The sequence below is a fragment of the Pyrus communis genome, chromosome 7 (genome assembly GCF_963583255.1).
Source record: "Pyrus communis chromosome 7, drPyrComm1.1, whole genome shotgun sequence".
NCBI classification, from domain to species: domain Eukaryota; kingdom Viridiplantae; phylum Streptophyta; class Magnoliopsida; order Rosales; family Rosaceae; genus Pyrus; species Pyrus communis.
This window is the reverse complement of record NC_084809.1, coordinates 24676129-24703607: the sequence shown is the minus strand read 5'-3', so window position 1 is coordinate 24703607 and position 27479 is coordinate 24676129. Positions and strand designations below refer to the sequence as shown.

Below are 27479 nucleotides of genomic sequence, written 5' to 3'. Positions count from 1 at the left end.
TCTCATCCCACAACAAGGGACAATTTTTGTTAGGGTGGTGCTATTCACACAAATATTTTTACTTTTAAGACACATATTTCAATTTTCGGCCGTCAAATCGAAGAAATCGAAGAAAATTAATAGATAAAAATTAACAAGTGTGTGTGAAAAGCAAAAAAGAGTGTGTGAATAGAACTATTTTTTTGTGGTAATGTTATCTACGCACCCATTTTTACTTATGACACAGTTTCTTAATTTCAGCCATCGGATTAAATGAAGTGAAAAAGATTAATTTCGGTCATTGAATTGAATGAATAAAATAGATCAATGACAAAAAAATTACTAAGAGTGTAAGAGATAAAAATGAGCGTGTGAATAGAAATATTCTTTTTTTAGTAATGGCATTTTAGGAGTTATAAATAAAAATACTTAGTTAAGCCTTTATGTTTAATCGTATTCAAATTATATATCCGGTTTATTTGTATTCCCTTTAATTTGTGAGAAATTTTAAGTTCAATTTTTGTAGAAGACAAAGACAAACCAAATTATTATGCATGGCTGATTGTGTGGCTTATCTCAAGTTTCACCTTCTTCTGCGTTTGTTTGGACCCAAAATTACACCATCGGCCCGTGCAATCAAAGCCGTTGAGTAAGCATAGCTCCATACCGTCGGATAAAAGTTAAGATAATTTTGTTATTGTTAAAGGATAACATTATGATTTTTATCATAATTATCTTTTAATAATGATTTATCTTGGCATTTTCTTATGAAAATAATATATCTCCAAGCTAGGAAACAGGCGGCACAATCCAAGTTGATGTGAATTTGGCAATGCCGTGTGGAATGATACGACCGTAATTTACAAGGCACGGCATCAAATGATGAAGCATGCAAGATGGGGTAATTATCATCACCAAATATCCATGATATTTTATTTAAATGGGAAAATGCAATTGCATGCATTATCACGTCTACGGGAAATAGGGATTGCATGCAAGACCTCGAGTTGAAGTGGGACTGTATCAGGTTGTTATGAGGGAACATGAGGACTTTTTGGATGATGGTGATGATAAGATGACAACAATAAGATAATTAACCTTTGGTTTTTATGCTAAAAGATTTAGCATATTAGCATATGCTTTTATACCGTGAGTCAGCATGAAGACCTTTATGAAGCCAAATTCACTCAGCATGAATATTGGGAACTCGTTCAGCAATGCATGCTGCGAATTTTGTTGATAAGGATTGCTCAATATGATTATCAAACAGTGGTTGATTATCCTTTAGTATCAAGACGTGATTTGTTGTTCACAGCAAAGGCTCTACAAGGCAGCCATCATGCGATTCAGTATTATAAATACAAAGCTACACATAACGTAAAGGGCCCTCTTCAACACACAACCGCCCTGCGCAACCTCTCAAACATCTTGAGATTTTTTATTTTCTTTTTCAACCAACACATCTTCAGTTTGGATAAACAGCACTATGAAGGAAACCGGTGACATCTTCAGTTTGGGATAAACAACACTGTTACCGTAAAACCAGTCGTTCCCGGAACACCTTCAGTTTGGATAAACAGCATTGCGTCGAGACCGACTGGTTATCTATCCAAGTCTCGGTTGAGAAGGATTTTTGAATCCTTATTGGCAGAGGTCATCTCATTAGCCTTCTCGACGAAGTGAGGTGTTACCAGGTTACTACATTCAGTACCCTGAGAGCTGAATTTGATATTGAACTTCACAGAACTAGCAGCCTTGTCTTCAGGCTCTAGAACCCAAAGGTCGAGACGTGTTCCTTCCTCGGCCGCAGTCGCAAGATCAAGAAGTCAGCAACGCGCTCAACGCAACATCAACAAATTTTACTCCTCGGCTGACGAGTTGGCACGCCCCGCATTAACCAAAGGATGTAGTTAGCTCATTAGTTACTTGGCATGCGCGCCACGTAGGCTTTGTAATTTTTAGGGTTAACAACGTTCCTCCTCCTCCAACGTCCTTCATCCTCCATATCCAGCAATGTTGTATATATAAAAGAAAATATCGTCTCTGGTTATTGGATTGGATGAGGATTGAGGTTGATTTTGGATGTTGGTTAGATACTTGAGGTCCAAGATGAGAATACCGAGTAATTGCGATAATAAGAGAGATACTGCCCATACCAAGATGTGAAGCGTAATTATCATACACATGTAATGCATTGTATGTTCCATAATAGTTCATATTCTTCTACCCTTTTACGCTACTGTGAAAAAATATGCTAGACGTGTGGGTGAGATTTTTGAATTAGATCGTGTTACTTTGAAACCCGATGTTTTCGTAGCATTCCGATTTGATCATTGATGAGCTGATATTATACTATATATTTTATCCTAATTTTAGTATTAATTTATTGGTTATTTTGGTAGAATTTTGATACTTTGTATTATATTTCCAATGTAGGACATTTGATTTCCTCTTAAGCAAAAAGTATTCAAACGGATGAATTTTGGAGTAATTCCAATTGCAGGATGTTCGTTAGTCTTTCAATGTGTTTGTGTCAAAGTTTCAAACTTTTATATCAAGCGGTTTAATTGTGGCGATGAAATGAAGAAGGTGCTGTCAAAGTGACATTTTTGGCTTATTTGGGCTTTTTGGCATCCAAGATGATGTCTTTTGTGTTCGAGGCCTTCTGCAATTATGTTCGGGACATCTCAAGCTTTGATTCTAACCATTTTTCACCTGTTTTGGAGTCCTGAAGAACCTGAAATGTGGGATTCTTTGTGGTTGTGCAGATTTCCCAAAGTTAGAATAGGAATATATTTCCTAGTTATCATATTCTATTGTGTTTCCTAGTTTTTAGAAGACCTTTTCTTGTAGTATAAATAAGGCTATTTAGCCATTAAGGAGAAGAGGGGAGATGAATTATTTTTGGAGAATTTCAGACTTTTTACTTACAAGGTATTTTCAATCTTTTTTCTACTTAATGATATTTTCTTTAGTTTTTATTATGATTGTTCGTAACTAGTCTTTTTGCTAGGATGAAGCCATGATGTAAAACCCCTCCCCAAATTTATGTCTTTTAATACCAAAGAATTATGAAAGTACATTTTTGCCCCTATCCTTACCCAATCCGGACCCTCTCTTTAGATTCTCCTCCTCTCTTTAGTTTTCTTGAAGAGGACCGATTTTTTCCTGGCCACAGCCGCGGCAATCACGTCCACTTTTTTCAACACTTGACCATCTAAGAAAGAAAGATCAAATTAGTAAAGTTTAGTAATAATAAAAAAAAAAAAGGGAAATAATGGTAGAGATAGCCGTATACCTCAGGTTGTCTCTTTGGATTGAGGGGTAGAAGTTTTTTCAGGTCGGTCGCCAAAAATTTTGTTGACGACGTCTTCGACCGAAGCCCCAAAAAAGTCCTAACTATACTCTTCCCACCAGTCACCGAAGGTGTCAATGCGGAGAGATTCGGGAACAGTTGGTCGGAGGCGGAATGTTTTACACCTTTCTTGAAACCCTTTCTCGGTATCTCTGAACTCCTTCTTTGAAGAACCAAAAAGGCGTCATCGGCTTATGAGGGAACGGGAAGTAAGTAGAGGCACAGGACAACCTTGGAGGTAGCCGAGTTGTCGGGTAATAAAGTGGGGATGGTAGACTTCCCAGCTCGCTCGGCGAGAGTCGCAACAGAGGGGAAGGTCGTGTGTTAACACGAACGACCCCTAGTTTTGACGAAGATCGGCATCTTCACTTTCACTCCATGATAATGTTGGAAGCCTGATGGAAAAAAGGGTACTCTTGGCGACGACATATTATTCGTCGTCAGAAAGGACATCTAGGCCGAAGAAATACTTGAAGACTTCTTCGGCCCGGTGATGAGGCGTTGTCGGGATGCCAACTGAAGGCCGAGCGATTTAGTGGATTGGATGTTGGGGATCTCTAGTCGAAGTGTGGCAAAGTAGACCTGTAGCCAAAGTTGGAAAACTTAGAGATGACCGTTCTAGTTTGGGTCGATTTTGTTAATGGTCGCCAGGGATTTAATCACCGACATATTTTCTACCAGGCATTTGTTTGACTTGGTACAACAGATAAACTTGTTGTACCAGTAAAATAGGAAGGTTTCGTGTTCCCCCTTCTGTACACTCGCTTCCCCTCAGCCAGCAAAATGGAGGATGAGGGTGTTGTAGTTAAAGAAGTTCTTATGCAACTTTTGAACTTCTTCCTTCGAAGGCTCTTGACCATCTTGACTCAACGTCTCAACGGCTCGTTCGTCGAAAAGCACCTTGAGGTCGAGATTCGACGGGCACCTAAAAAGGGCAGCATCTATTGGGATGCTAGAGGGAGAAGTTCCAATAATGGCTGAGATGTCGAGGATGGTGGGGCCGATAGGGCAAAAGGGAAGGATCATGGTATTGGTGGCCGAGCACCAGAAGCTTAGTGCTACCATAAGAAGTTATTTGTCCATAGTTAGCTCCATGGTCGAAAGTCTAATGGCATCATAGATGCCAAGAGCTTTCCATTCTTGACCGAAGAATTTTTCCATCCGGACAACCCAAGCTCTCCAGTTGGCGTTGGTCGTAGGCCAGACTCCTTGGGGCTTGGTTAGGTCCCATTTTGACCAATCAAATCCTTGCACCAAAGGTGTCAGGCAGTGAGTCTTGAAGAGCGTGGTGATAGACGACGGTACTGCGTCCTTGAAGAGTGGCTCCAGGATTTGATGAGTGGTGCTAAGATCACTCTCAAAGCGTAGAGTTTTGATGGCGCTCCTATCAATGAAGCCTTTGCATTTGTTGCACTCGTCAAAGAGCTGTGAGATGAAGAAAGCCATTAATGAAGATTGGAATTGTTTGGGTTTGAAGGAAGAATTGCTGGTTTAAGAGCCTAAAATTTTCCGGGATTTTGAAGGCAAGAATAACGAAGGGATTTTCAAGGTTTTTGGAAGCATAAAATGAAAATGGAAGGAGTTTAGGTATTTATAGGCGTTCTAGGAGGGTAGTTTAAACGTTTGGTTTTCAAAATTGAGGGCAGAATCGACCGGGGAAAAGGATCGAGGTTTTCGCAGTTTGAGGACATACGATTGCGTATGGCAGCGGATTTAATGCAGAAAAGACGTTTCGATCGGTGCATGTTTTCGAAGGTCATGATTAAGGGCTGCTAGGTTAACCAAAAGATTGACACGTGACAAGACGTGCAAGAGAATTTGGATCGTGCAATCGTGCTTCATAAATGCGCTCGATGGATGGGATGTTTGAAGCCTTTCATTATCCTATGGTTATCTTGTAGGGTTTAATTTCACTTCTTCAAGGTCGAAAATCGACTAAGGAATTCAAGGCCGAAGACCTCAAAAGCGAATGGGCAATGTTTGGGCCCAAAATAATATTATTGGGCCGAGCATAGGTTTATGTTTGGCCCAAAGCTTTTTCAAATGTACTATAGGCTGTTTGGTAATCCTAAGCCGCCCAGTTAGGGCGGTCGAGTCATATTGCAAGAAGGAATGATTTGGATAATAGCGGATGGGTTGAAGTCCTAGTATGATAAGAGGTCCTAATGCAATGAGGATTCTTGGTCGAAAATGAATACGGCCTAAAAAGGGGGTGAGTTCAAAGTCCTAATAGGAGTAGGATTGGTCGAGGTAAGGTTAGATCGAAATAAGAAGTCCTAATCTGAACACGATTTTAACTGGATCTTAAGAAGGATTTGTTGCTATAAATAGATAGCATGGTGCATCATTCAAACCCCCTCCAATTTAACACACAAATTGCCCTGCGCAAACTTCTCAAATGTCTTGCGATTTTTTATTTTCTTTTTCCGTCAACACATCTTCAATTTGGATAAACAACACTGTGAAGGCAAGCGGTGACATCTTCAGTTTGGATAAACAGCACTGTTGCCGTAGAATCAGCCGTTCCCGGAGCACCTTCAGTTTGGATAAACAATACTGCGTCGAGGCTGACTGGTTACTTATCCAAGTCTCAGTCGAGAAGGGTTTCTGAATCCTTATTGGCAGAGGTCATCTTATTAGCCTTCTCGGTGAAGTAAGGTGTTACAAGTTACTGCATTCGGCACATTGAACGTCGGGTGATTTTATGATTGGATACTCACAAGTGAGGTTTCAGAGTTCGGCATTCTGACAGTGAAACCACATTTACCATCAAGACATACATCTCTTTTAAGTACTTGTGTTCTATAGTCAGGGGCTAGTTCGACGTACTTATACTCTTACGAATATAATCACCGTGACCGAACCCGACGTCGACGATCCGTGAACTTCGCAAAACTAACAGCTTTGTCTTTAGGCTCGAGAACCCGAAGGTTGAGGTTTGTTCCTTCCTCGGCCGTAATCGCAAGATCAAGAAGTCAGCAGTGCACTTAACGCAACATCAACAAATTTTACTCCTCGGCCTAGCTCGGCCGACGAGTTGGCATGTCCTGCATCAACTGAATGATGTAATTAGCTCATTAGTTACTAGACTTGCGCGCCGCATAGGCTTTGTAATTTTTAGGGTCAACAAGTATAAATAAGGCTATTTAGCCATTAGGGAGAAAAGGGGAGACGTATTATTTTTGGAGAATTTCAGACTTTTTACTTACAAGGTATTTTCAATCCTTTTTCTAGTTAATGATATTTTCTTTAGTTTTTTTTTATGATTTTTCGTAACTAGTCTTTTTGCTAGGATGAAGCCATGATGTAAAACCCCTCCCAAATTTATGTATTTTAATACCAAAGAATTATGAAAGTACATTTTTACCCCTATCCTTACCCAATTCGAACCTTCTCTTTAGATTCTCCTCCTCTTTCTATTTGCCACATGGCACCACCCTAACTCACCCCTTCATCTTCTCTCTTCTCCCGGATCTTTCACTCTCTCAGTTCTCCATCTCTCTTACTCTCATAGGACCCTCTCTCATTCTCCCCTCATTGCACTTAACCACCCACACACCCAAGCGACAAACGAACAGCGACGACGGTGTCACCATCATCACCTTTGTAAACCCTCTTCCTCCCTCGTCTCTGTGAAGCACAGGACACCAAGAGTCCACCCAAAAATCCCCGACGAGCCCGTGACCTTTGAACCCAAATTTCGGCCATCTTCGGGCACCCCATGACGAATTGAAGGTACCAAATCTCTCTCTCTTGTCTTTAGTTTTATTTTGGTACTACGATCGTACCATGAAGTTGTAAATCGAGCTTGAACGGTGCTTGAAGGAGTTTTCCGATTAGATTCCGACTTTCTCTTCCATTGGGTCCGAAAACCCACTAGTGGAGTTGGGCCTTCAGGCTATTAAGCCTGAGCCCAAAACCTGAGGGCAACCCAACCCAACAACCCTTTTATTTATTAAATCCCAAAACCCTTTGCTTTGGGTTGGGCCTTTAAGCCCAATGCCCAATAGATTCAAAAACCCAAATTTTTTAGAACCCATGCCCAAACCTATTGGACCGGGGCCCAATAACCCAGGCCCAAACCCGGTCCAACCCAACAGCCCAGCCGCATGTGAGCTTACGCATGGTCAGCGTGTGGAGTACACGCGCCATCATCCATGACGGTGCCGGTGACTTTTTCGGCCAACTTTCTGGCACATGGTCGCTGACATTGGCTCATGGGGGTACCCAAGGTCCCTCTTTATATTTTTTGACGCCCTAAATCTGTTTATGACATTCGTTTTTCGAAATTCAATCGTTTGAGTATAGTTTTATTAATTGGACCCCTTATGTGCTTAGGTGCAATTATTAACAGCAATTTCGTCCTTCCTATTTCGTATGGCTCTTCGACGACGGAGTATCTGTGAGTAGACCCCTTCTAAAATGCATGTTTTAATAGTAGAAATGCATACATGAAAAGCATGATTTAGTGGTAATGTTTTATAAGTAGCTTGGATTTACATTATATGATTATCATGCTTTACGGAAAATATTTTGGAATACCATATTTTATCGAACTTATGTTATTTGTAGTATATATGATGGATGACTATATATTGCTTATGAATATGTTTTTACACTTCTTTATAGTATATATGATGGATGATTATATGCTATGAAGATGTCTTGAGATATATATACTTATGTTGGAAAGAATATATATTCAATGTTTTTGTGGGTATTTAGTGGTCACTGTTCTGCCGACGGACAATGATACATATATTGGCTTTGGTTGGGCGTATGTTGGTGCCTAAGGGCGATGATACTCATATATTAGCTTCGGCCGAGCATAGGTTGGTGGCTGGCAATTCTTGACACGACCCGATAACCCGACACGACACGACACGACACGAAATTAACAGGTGTTCGGGTCGATACGATAACGAATCGGGTCGTTATCGGGTAACTTGATAATCACCTGTTAAGATAGCGGGTTGGTTCGGGTATACTTGTGGGTAACACGATACACGATAAGCAAAATATTAATTTTATAATTTTATAACCCTAAAAAAATATTATAATAATTATATATATATATTAATTTAACAATTTTATACCCCTAAAAACTATAATAATTACATATATATTAAATTAAATATTAAAAATTGGTGACCACTGGATCGACTTAAATATACATACCATTCAATTTCTTAAGTGTTATACGTACAAAATAAATAAATTTTAATCTACTTAATAAATATATATAATATATTAATTTAACAATTTTATACCCCTAAAAACTATAATAATTACATATATATATATATATATATATTAAATTAAATATTAAAAATTGGTGACCACTGGATCAGCTTAAATATACATACTATTCAATTTCTTAAGTGTTATACGTACAAAATAAATAAATTTAAATCTACTTAATAAATATATATATATATATACACACACACACACAACATTGAACTTGATGGGATACAAATTCTACAAAACTAATTTGAGTGATCCAACCATCAAACTTGTTTGTATATGCATCCAGATCGCATCAGCAAAAATTCACAAAAACGAAACATTCAAATATCAAGTAACGGGACAAAACTTTTCGACGGTTATCAACGAAAAATCACGATTTAACGGTTATTTTAACTCTGATTTTGATGATTTTTTACAGCTACACTCCTTGACCCTATACGAATACAATGAATGAACTCGATCTTCAATTTAAAATATTTACACTAGTGGATACCACAAAATCTTATGTTATACTTAATGAAAGTATGAATAACTCTTAAGTGTTATTGAATCTATTATTTTGATGGGATACACATTCTACGAAACTAGATTCAACGATTCAACCGTCAAACTTGTTTGTATATACTTTGACATCGCATACCCCAAAAATTGCAAAAGACAAACATTCAGATATCAAGTAACGAGACAAAACTTTTTGACGGTTATTAACAAAAAATCACGATTTAACGGATATTTTAACTCTGATTTTAATGATTTTTTATAGCTACACTCCTTGACTCTATATGAATACAATGAATGAACTCGATCTTCAATTTAAAATATTTACACTAGTGGATACCACAAAATCTTATCTTATACTTAATAAAAGTATGAATAAACTCTAAGTGTTAGTGAATCTATTGTTTTGATAGGATACGCATTCTACGAAACTAGTTTCAACGATCAAACCGTCAAACATGTTTGTATATGCTTCGAGATCGCATACGCCCAAAATTTCAAAAAACAAACATTCAGAGATCAAGTAATGGGACAAAACTTTTCAACGGTTATCAACGAAAAATCACGATTTAACGGTTATTTTAACTCCGATTTTGATGATTTTTTACAGCTACATTCCTTGACTCTATATGAATATCATGAATGAACTCGATCTTCAATTTAAAATATTTACACTAGTGGATACCACAAAATCTTATGTTATACTTAATGAAAGTATGAATAAACTTTTTAAGTGTTAGTGAATTTATCGTTTTGATGGGATACGCATTCTACGAAACTAATTTCAACGATCCAACCATCAAACTTGTTTTTATATGCTTCGAGATCGCATACGCTAAAAATCACAAAAAAAAACATTCAAAGATCAAGTAACGGGACAAAACTTTTCGACGGTTATTAACAAAAAATCACGATTTAACGGTTATTTTAACTCCAATTTTGATGATTTTTTATAGGTACAATCCTTGACTCTATATGAATACAATGAATGAACTTGATCTTCAATTTAAAATATTTACACTAGTGGAGTCTTATGTTATACTTAATGAAAGTATGAATAAACTCTTAAATGTTAGTAAATATTTTGTTTTGATGGGATACGCATTCTACTAAACTAGTTTCAACAATCCAACCATCAAGCATGTTTGTATATGCTTTGAGATCGCATACGCCAAAATTTTCAAAAAACAAACATTCAGAGATTAAGTAACGGGACAAAACTTTTTGACGGTTATTAACTAAAAATCATGATTTAACGGTTATTTTAACTCCGATTTTGATGATTTTTTACAGGTTCACTACTTGACCCTATACGAATACATTGAATTAACTCAATCTTTAATTTAAAATATTTACAGTAATGGATACCACAAAATCTTATGTTATACTTTATGAAAGTATGAATAAACTCTTAAGTGTTAGTGAATCTATTGTTTTGATGAGATACGCATTCTACAAAATTAATTTTAATGATCCAACCGTCAAACATGTTTGTGTATACTTCAAGATCGCATACGCCAAAAATTGCAAAAAATAAACATTCAAAGATCAAGTAACAGGACAAAAGTTTTCGACGGTTATCATTGAAAGATCACGATTTAACGGTTATTTTAACTCCGATTCTGATGATTTTTTACAGCCACACTCCTTGACCCTATGTGAATACAATGAATGAACTCGATCTTCAATTTAAAATATTTACACTTATGTTATACTTAATAAAAGTATGAATAAATTCTTAAATGTTAGTGAATATATTGTTTTGATGGAATACACATTCTATGAAACTAGTTTCAACGATCCAACCGTCAAACATGTTTGTATATACTTTGAGATCGTATATGCCAAAAATTAAAAAAAAACAAACATTCAGCGATCAAGTAATGAGACAAAACTTTTCGACTGTTATCAACGAAAAATCACTATTTAACGGTTATTTTAACTCCGATTTTGATGATTTTTTACAGTTACACTCCTTGACCCTATATGAATACAATGAATGAATTCGATATTTAATTTAAAATATTTACCCTAGTGGATACCACAAAATCTTATGTTATACTTAATGAAAGTATAAATAAACTCCAAGTGTTAGTGAATCTATCGTTTTGATAGGATACGCATTCTACGAAAATAATTTCAACGATCCAACCATCAAACTTGTTTGTATATGCTTCAAGATCTCATACGCCAAAAATTGCAAAAAACAAACATTCAGAGATCAAGTAACAGAACAAAACTTTTCAATGGTTATCAACGAAAAATCACGATTTAACGACTATTTTAACTCTGATTTTGATGATTTTTACAGCTACATTTATTGACCCTATATGAATACAATGAATGAATTCGATCTTCAATTTAAAATATTTACACTAGTGGATACCACAAAATCTTATGTCATGATGATCGATGAAAATTGAGGATTTTGTAAAAGGAATAACATGCAAGCTTTGAGTTCCATTGGCAAAGTTTAAACTTTTGAGAAAGGCTTCATAACCTTGAAAACAAAAACTCTTTCATTTTGCATATCCTTGCACATTTAATATTTTGTAATAGACTAGTAGTGTATGAATGTTTGTTTATTAGACTCTTATTTTCAAGTGTAGATGTAGTACTTAAACGACAAATGTGTTTTAATGTTTTGAAGTAATATTTATATGGCAATGTGTGGTATGTGCAAATTTAAGAAGAAAAATACATTCTTCTTAACGGGTCATAGCGGGTCATAACGAGTCAGGTCACTTTACCCAATGTTTTGAAGTAATATTTATATGGCAATGTGTGGTATGTGCAAATTTAAGAAGAAAAATACATTCTTCTTAACGGGTCATAGCGGGTCATAACGGGTCAGGTCACTTTACCCGTTGGGTAAAGTGACCCATTAAGATAACGGGTGTGACACGACATGACCCGTTAAGATAACAAGTATTACACGAAAACGACACGAACACGACAGACACGACCCGTTTGCCAGGCTTAGTTGGTGACTTCGGCTAGGAGATATTTATATTGGCTTTTGTCGGGAGTAGGTTAGTGGCTTCGGCCATGCGTAGGTTGTTGGCTTTGGCCGTGAGATACTGTTACATGATACCACTATTTAGCACATTTTACAATATATGTTTTGTAACATCCTACATCGCCCAGGCGAGTGGATTCTGTAAGCCTTATATGTATATTCTCATCTCTACCTAGCACGAGGCTTTTTGGGAGCTCACTGGCTTCGGATTCCATCGGAACTCTGAAGTTAAGCGAGTAGCGCGAGAGCAATCCTATGATGGGTGACCCACTGGGAAGTTCTCGCGGTGGAGTCGAGCCCGGGATATGGTGGGGGCCCGGGGCGGGATGTGACATGTTTCATGAGAAATTTTATGGCATGCTAGGGTTTTCGGAAAACCTATTACATATTATACAATTAAGTTTTCATAAACTTTGGGGGTTAGTATGTTGAGTAAATATTTCTGTATTATGTATATATCAACTTGGTCCACTTATGTTTGTTTTGCGCCCCTCAGGACATAGGAATGAGGCTTACAATCCGAGCTACGAGACATTCCCCTACCAGTGATATCATGCCTTCATCTTTGCTTTGACATCATTGTAATATCACCTTCCGTTGTATTCTGAATTATATGTATGCTCTGAATATGTCATGCACTATCACTATCTTTATCATTGTTGGCAGTTGAATATTAGTATATTATTTTATGTAGTTCAAACGAAATTTATACGCATGGTTTACATGTTATCAGCATATGCATTCATTAAATGGCATGCGTCACTCTTGCGTGTCGGCTAACACATGGCCATCCCGATGTCCCTCGGACATCGGGATCGAGGTGTGTCACTCTAGCCTTAGCATGAATATGTGATTTTATTAATTTTCTTATGAATGGATGCATGCTTGCTTTGAATTATTAATCATCGCGATTAAACTATCTAATTGTCTTAGTGATTTGGGATCATTAGGATATTTAGACAAGTAATTTGATGCAATTTCTGTTGGAACATCACACTAAAATTAAGGAGGGCTTTTTTTTTTTTATTAGTAATTGTAAGTTCACTTAAGACGAATCTCACACTCTTAAGGGTTGCATAGTTTGTCAAAGGCGTGTCACAAAGCTTAATAAGTCTTGCATGATTATATTTGATCTGAACATCACAGACAGGTTGCATGTTAGATATACGTTTTCACTTGAACATCACGAGAAAAATATGCATGAGGAAAACCTAATCTTCAAAGCATGTATGTGGAAATTCATAAGTAATTGATAAAATTGCATAGGATTGTTGGTCGTGACGGCATAACCTAAGTGTTTAAATTGAAACCATTTTCTTTTGCTTTCTTTACTTTGCTGAATTATTTAATTGTTTTATTTAAATTCATTTTTGTTACTTTAGATTCCAAAATCAACTTTTTCGAAACATTGTTTTAAATAATTAGCTAAGGATTAGTTCAAATGCAAATTATTCATTCAATCCTGAGAAAAACAACCTTGCTTGAACTACTATACTATGATAACTTTGTACTCTTGCAAGTATTTTTAAGTTTTTTATTCCTACTTTTGTAGGTGATAACAATCTTATCAATCATATTTGCGGCTAACAAGTTGCAGCTACAATAAGCTAATTGGACATAAGAGTGATAACTTAGGTCCATGAAGTCAGCCCAACTACATTCCTTACTGCGCAACTAGAATGAGTCATGTAATCCTACAACCAGTTGCCAAAACCCATATGTTAACCAACCCAAAACGGAAAACAAATAAACCAAGGGAAAACTGAAGGATACGTCCGAAGTGTCAACGATGTCGGGCGGAAGCGATGATAGATGTTCACTAACGTTGTTGTTAATGTCGTCCATATTCGTAAGTTGGTATGTTATCGAAATTTAGTAGATATTATTGATATAACATTCATATTTGACACAAATACTTCAATATAGCATTTGATATTCGATCGTGATATCGTTATTCATGATGTTCAAGTTGTACCGGGTATCATAATAATAAGTCAGAGCTTGTTTGAAAGTACTTTTAAAATAACCAAAAGTGCTTTTGGGGAAAATATTTTTTGCAACCAATTATCTATTCTAAAACTAGGGAGCAATTGACTGTTCATTGGGCTACAGTCAATTGTTTGCCTCTCGATTTCACGCTATTTACAACAAAAACCATCAGATCTGGGCTGGGTTGGAAAGGTAATTCCCAAAAGTTAGGGGGTAATTTTGTCCGTAGGATTGAGCCGAATTTCACTTTATTTACAAAATTGCCACCGCCTTTTCTTTCCCTCTTTCTCTCTCCCTGCTCTCTCGATAACCATCCATCAAATCCCCCGTTCTTCCCTTTTCTCACTCTGTAACCCTAGCACCGTTTCTCTCTCATTTCTCTCAAATTCGAGACTTCTCTCTCCATTCTCTCAACCTAGCCCCAGCGCTGCTCACCCCATTCCTCTTCATAATCTCAGTTAAATCCATCGTCATGGGACCTTCTTCCTCAGACCTTCATGTGTACGTTACCTTTTCATCTAAATTAGGATCAGGGTTCTGAAATTAATTTCCCCCCAATTTTCCCTCTCTCTTTGCAATGGAAGAACATCCATCGTCTTCCTCATCTTCTTCTTCTGCTGCTGCTTCGACCAGTAAGAATACTTCAGGCGGTGCTGCTGTTGCTGCCACTGCCGCTATGACGTTTGAGAGCTTCGCAGCCTGCACTCCTGAGGCCGGCTACCAGAGAGAAGGACACATGAGAGGAGAGAAAGAGAGAAAGAGAGAGAGAGCGCACAGAGACAGGAAGGCCTGAGATTGAGGACAAAGGCCATGGTTGCACAGAATGACTGAGATTTGAAGCCCATGACAGCCTTAGCTGATTGAAAAGGTGAGGAGTCGTTTTCAAATCTTTTGTGCTTTAGGATTAGGTTTACAAACTCTATTCATATCATGCAGCTTTAGATTCGAAATTGTGATTTTGTTCAGCAAGAATTCTAGGGTTTGTGACGTTTGTGAGGTTTATACATTTTAAATCTCCTTTTGTCTTCAAATTCTCTCTAATTTATTGCTATGTGATGTAACTCTTATTCTGTATATTTTACTGATCAATTGAACATGCAAAGGTAGTGATTGAAGCCTTTTGTTGCTGAGAATCTATTAGATCGTTTAGAGGTAAAAACCCAGCTTTTTTTTAAAATTTAATTTTTCTTCTTCGTTTAAATCTATTAGTTCTACTTAAGGAATGAATTATGATCAGAATTTGTTTCAGGGAATGGGAGAGCGAAATTCGAGAGAGAATGTCGAAATCGGCTAAGATCGAAGATAAAGACGGAGATTTTGACGGGTCTGCTCGGCTGCTGATACTGACAACATGTAAATCAGAGCTGGTGAGAATGGTGGCAGAGAAGCTCAGCTCGACCCAGAGTTAGGTTTCTGAAAAATGAGAAAGGTTTCTGTAACATGCTCTTCATCTTCCTCTTCATCTTCTGGTATGCATCTTTCCCTCCGACTTTGCAAATATTTTTGTTTAAATGCTAATTGTTTGCTTAGTTTGTTGGGATCTTTTTATATTATTTTGATATGGGTTGTTGATTTTTCTTTTCTTGCATTTTAGTTTGATTATATTGTGAATCAATGAGTATTTTCCATTGGGACTGTAAGAAAAAAGAGTAATTTAATTCTCAGTACCCAGATTCTGATTAGTTGCTTCTAATTTGTCATAAAATTTTTAGGTGTTTTGTGTTCGACATATAAAGTAATAAATGTCTGTTGATACCTAAAAAGAAGATGAATGTAAAAGAATAGAATCTCTAGAGGGTTGCTTTAGGACCAACTGATGAAAAGGACCAGAGAAAAGGTTGTCAGATACACTCTTGGTCATGCATCTGTGATGTTGTAAGAGCTCTAAGACTATCGCTGTAACATGGAGAAAGGGATGTATGGGTATGGGTAGGGGATGAAAAACCTTTTCATTTTCCATTTGCTTCCTGAAAACCAAGGGATTTCTGCGACTGCAGAGAGAGATGGGGGTGTCCTTTAGGTGCCTTTAATTGTCACTTTTGTGATTTGTCCACCCTTGATTGTTGTGTGATTCATTCTCATGAGCGTTCTATGCACAAGGTTTCATGTTATTCCTTCCTTTTAATTTTGATATTATTGTGCTTAATTTCTGTTTTATTTTATTGGGTGATTAGATTACAATTTACAATCCCCAATTTTTTATTTTTACTTTTTATGCCTCACTGCTATTGCTTTTATTGTGTCGTATAGAGTAAAGACTTTTTTAAATGTTATTACCACTGTGGTTTCTATGTGTTCGATACTGATATTGGTCTTTCCCACATGCGCTCTTTTCACAAGGTTTCATATTTTTCACAGGACCCGCTCACCCTATGGGCACCCGCGCCGGTGGGCTTGGCCCTTCCATCTCCTCCAACCGCAGGTGCATATATGTATATATATCTGTCAAATCTACTTATTTGCATATGTGTCTTTGTAGGGTTTGTTCCTGATCAGTTTTCCATCATTTTTAACAATCTATGCACTTATATTGCTTTGGATTAGGATTTCAAATTGAGGTTTTTAATACGTTTGTTTTGGAATTTTTGAGATTGTTGGAAATTTTAGGGTTTGATGATTTTTATTTCAAATATTCAGTTTTAAGAAGCATATTAACAATGCACAAGGAGGAGCCAAGGCAAGTGTAGCCACTGTAAACACGAAGGATTCCAATATTGCTTCTGCGCAACACGACGTTGTACAAAATGGAGCCCGTGTACATCCCCAATTACATGGTACAGATTTCTAAGTATCAATTCTCTTTTAGTCTAGAAAATGTATGTGTTTGAAGGAGTTCGGGAATATTAGATAATTGTGTTCTTTTTTAACATCTGAGTTGCCCATTTTGTTTGATTTTCATTTCTTGGCAATGTTTTTCCTTCTACTGATTTAATGTAGGAGGTTCTGATACGCCCATTGCAAGCACGCTTCCCGGACAGCTGAAGCTTCAGCCTTTCAGAAAAGCTCCCGAACTTTTCCAAAGGCTCCGACTTCTCAGAGAAGCTCCGGAACTGTTCCAAAGGTTCCAAAGGCTCTGACTTCTCAAGAACACCACCTCTCTTTCATCAACAAAGCTTGATAATTTGTTTTATTTATTTTTTTTGGAAAAATTCCCGATTTTGATTTTTTTCAATTTTTTTTTTGTTTTGTTTTTGTTAATTGCAGCTGCCAGTAGCAATTTTCCCAGTACACATGCCCTTGATACAGCTCACGCTACTGTTCCCTGTACCGCTACAAGGTATGCATGCTGATTTGTCCATATTCTTATTTATTTTATTTTGTAATATTTAGCAAAATCAAAAATTTGATCACCTTTTTTTGATTTTGGGTTTGGTGGGTTTGATGCGTACTGATAAATTTATTTGGTTTTGGTTGATCTGAAATTGGTGATTGCATAACACGTTGGAATGTGAATTTTCATGCGTTTTGTAATTCTGAGTCTGTGTTTGGATGCTGTAATATGTTGGATTACCTAGATACTGGCCTTCCATGACTCCCTTGATTTATGCATGATGGAACTAAGTTACTTTAGAATAGATAATTTTTCTGGTCTTCTTACTTTTGTTGGAATGTTGTTAATGTAATTTGTTAATTTTGGATATTTGTTTGTCATGGGTTCTGTAGAATTAGACTCCAATTGTGTCCTCTGGTTTTCTGATTTTTTTTCTCAATTAGGATTAGTTCTTACCAATTTCCTATGAGATTTGTGCATGTTTGTTTGTTAATGCTCATTGCTCGGTGAGGGTTTCAGGGATGGGAGGTCATAGAGATAGATAGAGGGAGACAGAAAGGGAGAAGGAGAGGGAGATGGATAGAGAGGGAGACAGACAGAGAAAGAGTGATAGAGAGAGAGGGAGAAGGAGGAGTGAGGATCTCATCACCATTGCTGCAGATCCTCGATTTCATGAGTGGGAGAGGGGGGACAGTCAGAGAAAAGCACGGGGGCCATCGGGATTTGAGGGAGAGGGGTAGGGATCGTGGCTAGGGGTTTGGGTTTATCCTATCTCTCTCATCGCTTTCAGAATTCTATATATATATATATATATATATGCCAATGGAAGTTAATAATTTTATTGTTCTCTGGGGTTGGTCTTGTTCATGAATAAAGTACTGTGTTTTCGCTGTATTTTGGTTTCAAGAAGTTGATGGTTTTGGGTTATGTTCTTTTTTCCCTTTTTTCTCAATTCTCAGTGAGTGGCACTTTTTCTCAATGGAAGATGATAGTTCAAATGTGTCAATGGTTCTGGAAATACGATTACAAGTTTACGTACATTCAGTCTACCAACAGCATTTCTATGCACACAACTCAAGACACATGGATATGTTCCAATCTCAGCGACAAGCACTACTATGAGGCCACTACCATATGCGAATATCTTCATACATGTCGGTTCCCTTTCTCACCCTCTTCATGTTTTATCCAATATTATGTTTTTTATCTGATTTCATGTGTTTTCTTGACGCTTTTCCATTCTTTGATATGGGTAATTTGTTGTTATGTTTTCATGATCTGGGTCTTTTTTCAATTTGCATTTTGGTTGTCCAAGATTTCTAAGTTTTTTTATTTATAAAAATATAAGAACAAATTAAACTGAACATCAAGGAGTTTATTATGATCAACTTTTTGAAGTGTCGGTAACACTTCACTTTAGGAATATGTAAAACTACCAATCATTGTTTGATAATTCCTCATGTAATGAACGACTTGGACTTTACCATAAATTAATTTAATTTCTATTACAGCAAATCTGGTCATTTTCTATGTAAGTTTCCCTTCATGGTTCAGTTCTGGCATTCCCCTCAAAACATCATTTGTGTCATTTCCTCTTTTTCTGTGTTCAGCTTACATACCTTACATATATATTGGAGACTACAACGACAAAAGATGTCAGTTGAATGTATATAAAAGCCAAGCTGCTTATCTTATCGACCTCATTCACTCATGTGTCCCTCTGTTCATTCATGATTGTTTTAAATTTATTCAGGTTAAATGTGTTTTATTCATGCAGTTACGTCTAAAATAGTTGATTCCCGCCGCAACACACGGGCATATTTTCTATATAGACTAAGATTTGGTAATATATGGAGGTGAGATGAGCTATTTCATTCCGAACTAAGACCTAAGAATCTTCACAATTCTTATCCTTTAAATTTTGCATTTTTTTAAAATATTTATTAATTTTTTGGTGATGCAGGTAGATGAACATGTTCGAAGGGAAATCATGAGCCATAGATCACTGAAGCATCCGAATATCATTCGATCCAAAGAGGTTAGTGATCATAAACTATTTTCATTTTGTATTTTTTTTAAATATTTATTTATTTTTGGTGATGCAGATGCAGATGGATGAACATGTTCAAAGGGAAATCACAAACCATAAATCACTGAAGAATCCGAATATCATTCGACTCAAAGAGGTCAGTGATCACTATTCAATCCTTTTTTAGGTTTCAAACGATACTATTAAATGGTTTTCAACATTGGATTTAATAAACCTCTAATACAGGTTTAGAGTTTTGGTTTGGCTTTGATGTTTTCCACCATCACAGATTTTCCCTGATTCTTTCTATTTTTATTATACTTATAAATGAAATTGTTCCCTGGATTGCAGTTACTTTTCAACATCCGACAACACTGATATAGCATTTGATGTACACTTCACTTTTGAAACCCAATCGGAATTATGTTCCGGTCAATATTGAGGATCCAGGTAGTTCTAGGTCTCTCTTTTCTCTCTTTCCCCCTCCCTATATGTAGTTTAATCTAATTGAACAGCTCTATTTATTTAAGATTTAGTTGCGTTCGTCATTACTGAAATTTGTTGCAAGAAGTTGGGGGATGAATTTGGTTTCGGGGGAATGTTATCCTTTTTTATTCTTATACTGCACAGAAAAAAAAAAAAAAAAAGCAATGCATTGGGTGCAAGTATGTGGTTTTTATCATTTATTTCTGTAGTTTGAAAGTCAATTGTGTTTTTGTTACCGCATCATATAATTATTCAAAATGCCCTTTTTAGCATTTCAATACCATTTGCACGTCATTGTTAGCACTTCGAATACCTTATCCCCAATTTCAAGATCATGCAAAACAATGTGACATTGCCTCTCTGTTTATCTTAACATTGCCTCTCTGTTTTTGGTATCTTTGTTTATCTCTCTGACAGACGGGTGCATGGTTGTCACATAATCACATTACGTGTTTCTTTATCAAACTGTATACGATTTCTGATTCTTTCACGTATCAGACAATATAACGAACTTGAACTCAAAGAAGACAATAAATGTCAGGCAGCTATGTACAGGTGACATACAAGCATCTGTATTTCATTCGAAAATCAGGTGAAATACAGGTGTTTTTATCTACAAAAAATTCGGATATGGTGTCCTAATAACTTTCTCATGCTATTCTATTTGATTCTTTAATAAAAGTTTTGTAGTTTTTAGATTTGGTGGATCTTAGTAAATTAGGTAGTAAAAAGTACTCTTTTGCTTATTCTCAATGTAGTCAAATTTTCTCAAGACAATTTGAGCGGGGAAAAACAATGTCAAACATATGTCGTATATATAAACATTTCTTTTGGTTGTGAAGATACACTATGGAGTGTGCATATTTGAATTGTCAGTTTCCTCAAGTGTATTCAATCTCCCATTTCATTATATAGACCTCACGTGGTACTTAATTGTTCTCCACTAAGATGCATGCTTCAGTACAATCGAATGAAAAAAAAAAAAAAAGACCATTGCAATGTTGGTATTTCGTATATCTTATTTATAACTATGTTTTCTATTGCAAATTATTGCCATAACAATTTATATACGTGAGGTCCATGTGGCTATTATGCGTGCATTATTTTCTTCTAAGTGAGGATACGGGAAGTTTTCCTCATTATGCTCCTATGCCCAGTTGGTCGGGTGTTTATGACTTGCAGTGAGCTCAGGGACACAGATTGGTTAGTTCATCCATGATGCTGAGTCCTATCTTGAATGGTATCTTGGCCGCCGCGTTTTAGATGCTTCGGTCCGTGATTGAAGTGTTATTTGTAGTTTTTTCTTCTTTTCAGAATTCATAATGTTTGCAACTATAAAAAACAATATACTTTTATACCTCTGTTTCTCTTTTCTTTGTTTTCATGAGAAAGTAATTGTCATTGGCAGCACTATAAAAAACAATCTCTCTGCATTACTATCTGCTTCATACATAATTACATGATTTTAGGTTTAATATCTAGCTTTTTAGTTGTAGATTACTTATATGGGTCTTTAACTGCAATATCAAATTTCTTACTTTTTTCATGTTTTTACTTTTGACTTGCTGATATCTATTTTAGAATGTGGAATTATATCTAATATTTGTTTATTTTCTGACTGTCTTAATGCCTCACTGTCTGTAGATTTTAAATTTTGGTAAGAACCATGAAAATGATTGAAAAGCATGATGTTGTTTTCGAAATATATATTAGCGTCCCCTTCTCACCCAACTGCGAAAATCAGGTGGCTTGACTTGAGGTGTTTTCAGATATTGTAATTGAATGAACAATTAGGTTACACTTTAACAAAAATGTGTAAAAAGGGTTGATAACCGCATTTTTAAGAGAGAAGTACTATTTTGTCTAACCCTTTTGAGTTCCCATATATCTTCATTGTTTCATTTATACATCTGTTGGAGGATTGGAGGGGATTGGGAGGCAGATGAGTGAGACTTCTGATGGTTACACAGAAATAAATGGTCTCTCACATCTTGAACCAGATTATTATTGGTTTGGCAGGTATGAATGATTCTAGCCTTTTTTTTAGAGGAACTATGCTTTCCATTTCAAACAGAATATTCTGTTATTAGAAGCAATTACATAGAGTTTGGCCAACTAAAATGGCTGGACAGAAAAAATGGTCCTAATTGTTCACTCTCTAATGATGTTGGCAAGTAACGTTGATTGTTCTAAACGCTGGCAGTGCTTCTGTTTTCCACAATGTAAGCCTAAGATTATGCGATGGTGCTCAATTTGGATTTGTTGCATAGCTAGAAGGATTATCTTGCAGTAATTGTTGAAGACCGTTATATGCCAAGGTATTGATTCTTTCGAATCCCAGTTAAAAAAAAAGAAGTCAGATTTACATATATTTTGCATCATTATAATTAGTCTACTTGGGTTAGCTTAAGATTACAGAGAACAGCCTACTACATGAGGGAATAAATCTTTCTTATAGCATGCATATCCATATATAGCAAGCAAAGTTTCACTTGGTTCTTAGGCACTAGACCGTCTTTCCTTTAGCTTATAATTAGCTGTTCATGAATTCTTGGCATCTTATTTTATTCTTCTTATTGGGGTGTTTTACAGCACCGTATATTTTTTCAAGGAGCTTCCTCAGTTTGTTGTCAAGGCTGGTTCAATTTTAAGTAATATTTATGGTGTAGATTGGGAAAACAAACTTGAGGTATTAACTTTTCAGAGATAGTTTATGCTTGAAATTAGCCCTGTTTTTATATCTTCCAACATTTTGTTTTCTTGGAGTTACTGTGTGCTTGAAAACTTGCTGAAACAACAATGGAACAGTTATTTTGTTTTTTGTTAACTGCTGAAACAGGTGCTAGGCCTACAGGCCATATATTTTGCTACCTTAACTGCAGGATAAAATATGTCTGGACTGCATCTTGCTTTTGTTTCTTACGGAAATAGGCATCCTGCATTTTTTTTCTTTGAACATTAGTGCTTGAAAGCTTAGCTGCTGAAACAAAAACAGAACACTTTTAATGTTTTTTGTTAACTGCTGAAACAGGCCGTTGGCCTACAGGACATATATTTTGCCATCTTAACTTCAGAGGCAATATATGTGTGAACTGTATGTTGTTTCTGTTTCTTATGGAAACAGACAATTTTTTGCAATCACATCTTTTGTAATCAAGAACATTCTGTTAATTGTACAATGTCTTTTCATATCAGTTATGTTGAATGTATACAAAAATCAAGATGCTTATCTTACCGAATATTTTCACTCATCTATCCTTCTATTCATTCATGATTATGTTTAATTTATTCGGGTTAAATGTGTCTTATTCATGCAGTTAAAGCTGGTGCATTCAAGTCCCGCAGCAACGCGCGGGCATATTTTCTAGTTCTTACTAAAAATGCAAATAAATCTTAGAAAAAGACTTAAATTGCTTCCTGAAAGAAGAACATAATTGACGCTTCTTACAAAAATCACTTCAAGTGCTTTTGAAATCCAAAACCATTTGTTTTGAAGCGCTTTCAGCCATTATAAAAACACGTACAAACGAATCCTCAGTTTCACCCCGCTTGTACTGTACCTTAAATTTAACATTTCAACCGTGTGATTTTAACCAGCCGGCATCTAGAAACCCCTTAAATTAATCAAAGCCATTTCAACTTGTTGCCTCATGATTACCACTTGTGCAGCTTTCCAATCATTTTAAATGGCGTGGTGTAGTCATCGTTGCAGAGGATTCCGATGCTGTCGACGTTAAATATACACACACTCAACATTAGCTTTGTCAAAACTCTATAATTTCCAAAACAAGTTTGGTACACTGTCCTTTTCCGCAAATATAAAGTCCACTCCACGTTTGTTTTATCAGTTTTCCTTGCATAACACACTATTTCCCATCAAAATACAGTATTTCATAAAATTCATTCATTAGATTTTCCGGAATGCAAAATGTCTGCAGGAAAACAAAAGAGTACGCAGGAACTTTGGACCAAATAAGATTTTAATTGCTTTTTCTTTTCTTCGAACGATATTCTAATTTAATTAGTGCAAAGAAAGAGAATTATACAACAAGAAAAGTTAGAAACTTTGGATACTATTCCAACGATTTGTAGGTTGTAAAACAAAACTACATGGGAGAATGATACTGCAAATTAGTAGGTTTAAGCTCCAGAGATAGTAGTATTACTAGTTACTTGAGCCACGCCTTGAATCCGAAGCAGTGCTGGAAGAAATGTCAAGGTAATGTATGGACTCAAAATGACTCTTCGAAAAGCGGTCCATGAAGTGGGGGATGGGAGGCATGCCGAGATCTATAACTCCTTCCAAAGCTTGAACAACCTGCCCCATTGTTGGCCTATCCTTCTCGTCATCTTGAATGCACCAACAAGCTACTTTGCATGCTCTCATCACTTCTTCTTTGTTAGCATTGCCTTCTAACCTGCTGTCCAACAAGGTATCGACATCTTCTCCTTTCATTAATACATTTGCAACGCGAGTTGGGAAGTAGTTTTCCAACCCATCATCCAAAAGATCTCGGTTTCTCCTTCCTGATATGATCTCGAAAAATAACATTCCATAACTAAAGACATCGGCTTTTACTGTGATAGCTTCTCCTGATATCCATTCCGGAGCAATATACCCTCTTGTTCCTTGCATGGTTGTAATTATCCGGCTGAAGTCTCTGCTCATGAGCTTTGCTAGGCCAAAATCTGTTATCTTGGGGGCATATTCTGCATCCAACAAAATGTTTTCGGGTTTGATGTCGCAGTGTATGATGCATTCTCTGCAACTATCATGAAGATATGCAAGTCCTTTTGCAGTGCCAACTGCAATGTGATATCTAGTTTTCCAATCCAAGACGATGGGACTCTTTTGAAACAAAAGCGATTCTAGAGAACCATTTGGCATGTAATCATAAACCAACAATCTTTTTGAAGTTTCTGCACAAAATCCGCGGAGGCGAACAAGATTGATATGTTGGACTTTTCCAAGAGTCCTCACTTCTGTAAGAAATTGATTATCGGCTTGCTCTGGACAGTTAAGTCTCTTCACTGCGATGGCAGTAGAATTTTTCAGCGTCCCTCTGAAAACAGAACCAAAGCCTCCTTCCCCAAGTTTTTCAGTAAAGTTCTTGGTTGCGTTTCTTAGAATCCGGTACTTGAACATCATCAAAGAGCCTTCATCTGCCTCAGACCTTTCCCCAGAACCGGAACATTTATTTTTGGCAATTACCACAATAACTAGTAAAACACCAAGCAGACCTCCAAGTACTCCAGTGACAATCCAAGGGGTTTTATTCTCTTTCTTCGCCTTTGGAACTCGAAGATGCAACTCTTTGCCTACGTTCTCATCAGATGTAAGTTGTTTTACATCAAACAGATCTCCTTTCCAAACCAAACACGTACTGTCATAAGCAAAAGCTGTACACGAGCAATCATTCATGCACGTCAATCCACATTCATCAATGTTCTTGCCTGCCAAAGTCTCCGAATTCTCTGGAAAGCTTAAATCGGGGATCACCACAAACGTGTCATTTCCTCCACTACTGCATCCTAAAGGGGTTTTCCTCACACACCCTTCCCAGGAATCCACCAATTCCCAATCTTGTGGGGATCGAGGTTCAAACCCTTCCAAGCAAACACAAAGAGGCACTTGTTGCTGATTGCAAATGCTAGAAGCACCACAGAATCCATAGACCTCACATTGTTCGGAGGGTCGCAGCCAAAATGAAGTCCATTGATGGAAGTCCCTCCCCCACTTTGAGGCCCTTAACTGCCCGGAGATATCAAGCATGTACTTAACAAAGATGTCGGGGTAAACTGCATCATAAGAAAAATAACTCCCCAACTCATTGGAAACATAGCTGACATTCGTGATCAAATCATTCAACTGAATTTCCGGAACTTCCGTAAAAATCTTGCCTGTCCAAGGACCAGTTGTCCAATACATTCTAGTCCCATTATACATCAACAACAAACTCGTCCCGTTTTGTTCGAGCTCTAGAGAGAAAATCCCAGGTGCTGGGTTTTGTGAGCTTCTCCAGGAAATGAGGGTTAGCTTCTCATTGGTCAGCTTGTTGTATCCAAGCTTCCCGCCCGGCAGCCAAGTGTCCGTCGGGTGATCGAAACTCTGCCATATGACAGCAGACGAATTCAAAACATCTGTTATGACAAAGTTGCCACTGTCAAGAATTAATGCTGCTACTTGACTTGTAGAATTGGAAGCAATTGAGAGATCACGAGTTGTTGACCAAATGGCAGATTTGGACTGGTCGAAAAGTGCTAGGGTTCCGTTTGGGAAGAGTTGAAGGGATGATAAAAAAGGATCGGAAACAGGGTGGTTTCTGTTGGCCACCCAAACGACGGTTTCCTGTAGTTGTTTGTACCAGATGCCTATGTAGTAGTTGTGGGAGTTACCTGGAGTGAAGAAACCCAGCTCGAATATGCCGCGTGGTGATGAGGTGATTGTTTGTTTGCCGGAAATAGATTGTCCTTGGGAGATCATGTTGCTTGACGCCGCCGAGATATCGGCGGCTTTCAAGGTGCAGCATAACACAAGAACCACAACCGATGACTTGTAACTGAGTTTGTTTCTGCTGCTATTCATCATATCCATCTCTTCATAAAACTGCAACAACAGGTAGCTATATTTCCCTTCTTTTTTAAAAGTAGAACTCAGCTTACCCCTCTCTCTCTGAAACGTTCTCAGTGTATGTGTGTCTGTATTATATATTTACCAATGGAGAGGGGCTAAAACATGAGGAATGCTTTGCCCTTTAAGAAATGAGTAATGTTATTTATACGATGTTTTTATACTATATTTTTATACCATCTTAGGTATCATCTGATGTGGAAAGCTACATCATTTGAAAATTTTACAAAACCCAAGGAAAAAAATAAGAAAGACTTCTCGTATATCACAATCATCATTTAATTAACTAGTTTTTCTTAATTATTAGTTTATTAAATAATGAATTAAATTTAAAAATCTGATTAATTTAAATGATGTGACTGTTCACATCAAATGCCACCTAAGGTAGTATGAAAAATGTGATACAAAAACATGGTATGAATAACATTACCCTTAAGAAATAGGTTACTCCTCCAAATATTTTGTGACTAATTTACAAAATTTTATTTTTATAAACGAAATTATTCGTATTATATGAATTTATATCGTTGGATGATATATTTGCAAAATTAGTTAACAATAAGGTCCCTTAATCAATCAAGAATAAAAAATAAATAACAGTTGTAATTTTTTATTGATTTTGACTTATATGAATTTATATTGTTCGATGATATAAAACTATCATATTTTTCTTTTTATATTTCACATTTTTATATAATAATTTATAATATTAACAATTCTAATTCTGAGTACAAATTCTAGAAGGAATCTCCTTCTAGAATCAAACCACACATTCCTTCTAGAATCAAACCACACAAAGTGTTTTGGTAGGAATTGCTCAGAGCATATGACATGTACCGTGTTGCATTATGGACTAGTTACGAGGTCAACCGTTTTTCAAAGACAATGTTAGGCTACAGTCCTGGATGAAGGGTGGTGATTGATTCCCCCTCCCCATTCTTTTGACAATAACCATGGGAAGAAGACCCTGCA

The 27479-nt window shown here is 36.7% G+C and overlaps 2 protein-coding genes and 1 long non-coding RNA gene across 8 annotated transcripts; 2 read left to right on the top strand and 1 right to left on the bottom strand.

Annotated features, from left to right (window-relative positions):
* Positions 1-14752: 14752 nt before the first annotated feature.
* Positions 14753-21132, top strand: LOC137740347 (uncharacterized). 5 transcript variants are annotated; one of them, XM_068480211.1, is made up of 13 exons: positions 14753-14958; positions 15198-15242; positions 15340-15559; positions 16449-16512; positions 16728-16864; positions 17028-17151; positions 17295-17367; positions 18321-18515; positions 19139-19217; positions 19325-19399; positions 19467-19547; positions 19742-19840; positions 21059-21132. In XM_068480211.1, the coding sequence occupies exons 3-7, from the start codon at positions 15511-15513 to the stop codon at positions 17302-17304; spliced, it is 384 nt and encodes a 127-aa protein (XP_068336312.1). In that variant the 5' UTR covers positions 14753-14958; positions 15198-15242; positions 15340-15510; the 3' UTR covers positions 17305-17367; positions 18321-18515; positions 19139-19217; positions 19325-19399; positions 19467-19547; positions 19742-19840; positions 21059-21132. The 5 variants fall into 5 exon arrangements, with proteins under 5 accessions (XP_068336312.1, XP_068336309.1, XP_068336310.1 ...); XM_068480208.1 differs by lacking the exon at positions 21059-21132 and having other exon boundaries at positions 19742-20376; XM_068480209.1 differs by lacking the exon at positions 21059-21132 and having other exon boundaries at positions 15194-15242; positions 19742-20376.
* A 190-nt stretch (positions 21133-21322) lies between these two features.
* LOC137741091 (uncharacterized) lies at positions 21323-23256 on the top strand. Of its 2 annotated transcripts, none has more exons than XR_011069203.1 (4): positions 21323-21895; positions 22080-22194; positions 22469-22565; positions 23194-23256. It is a non-coding gene; the product is annotated as an uncharacterized lncRNA (long non-coding RNA). The 2 variants fall into 2 exon arrangements; XR_011069202.1 differs by lacking the exon at positions 23194-23256 and adding an exon at positions 22716-23070.
* A 785-nt stretch (positions 23257-24041) lies between these two features.
* LOC137740717 (G-type lectin S-receptor-like serine/threonine-protein kinase At2g19130) lies at positions 24042-26471 on the bottom strand. The gene has a single exon (XM_068480540.1). The coding sequence runs from the start codon at positions 26469-26471 to the stop codon at positions 24042-24044; it is 2430 nt and encodes an 809-aa protein (XP_068336641.1).
* Positions 26472-27479: the final 1008 nt, after the last annotated feature.

Coding starts and splice junctions, on each gene's coding strand:
- LOC137740347 (XM_068480211.1), top strand. CDS start 15,511: ATGAGAAAGGTTTCTGTAACATGCTCTTCATCTTCCTCTTCATCTTCT. Junction 15,560..16,448: donor ATCTTCCTCTTCATCTTCTG/GTATGCATCTTT, acceptor TATTTTTCACAG/GACCCGCTCACCCTATGGGC. Junction 16,513..16,727: donor TCCATCTCCTCCAACCGCAG/GTGCATATATGT, acceptor TCAAATATTCAG/TTTTAAGAAGCATATTAACA.
- LOC137740717 (XM_068480540.1), bottom strand. CDS start 26,471: ATGGATATGATGAATAGCAGCAGAAACAAACTCAGTTACAAGTCATCG.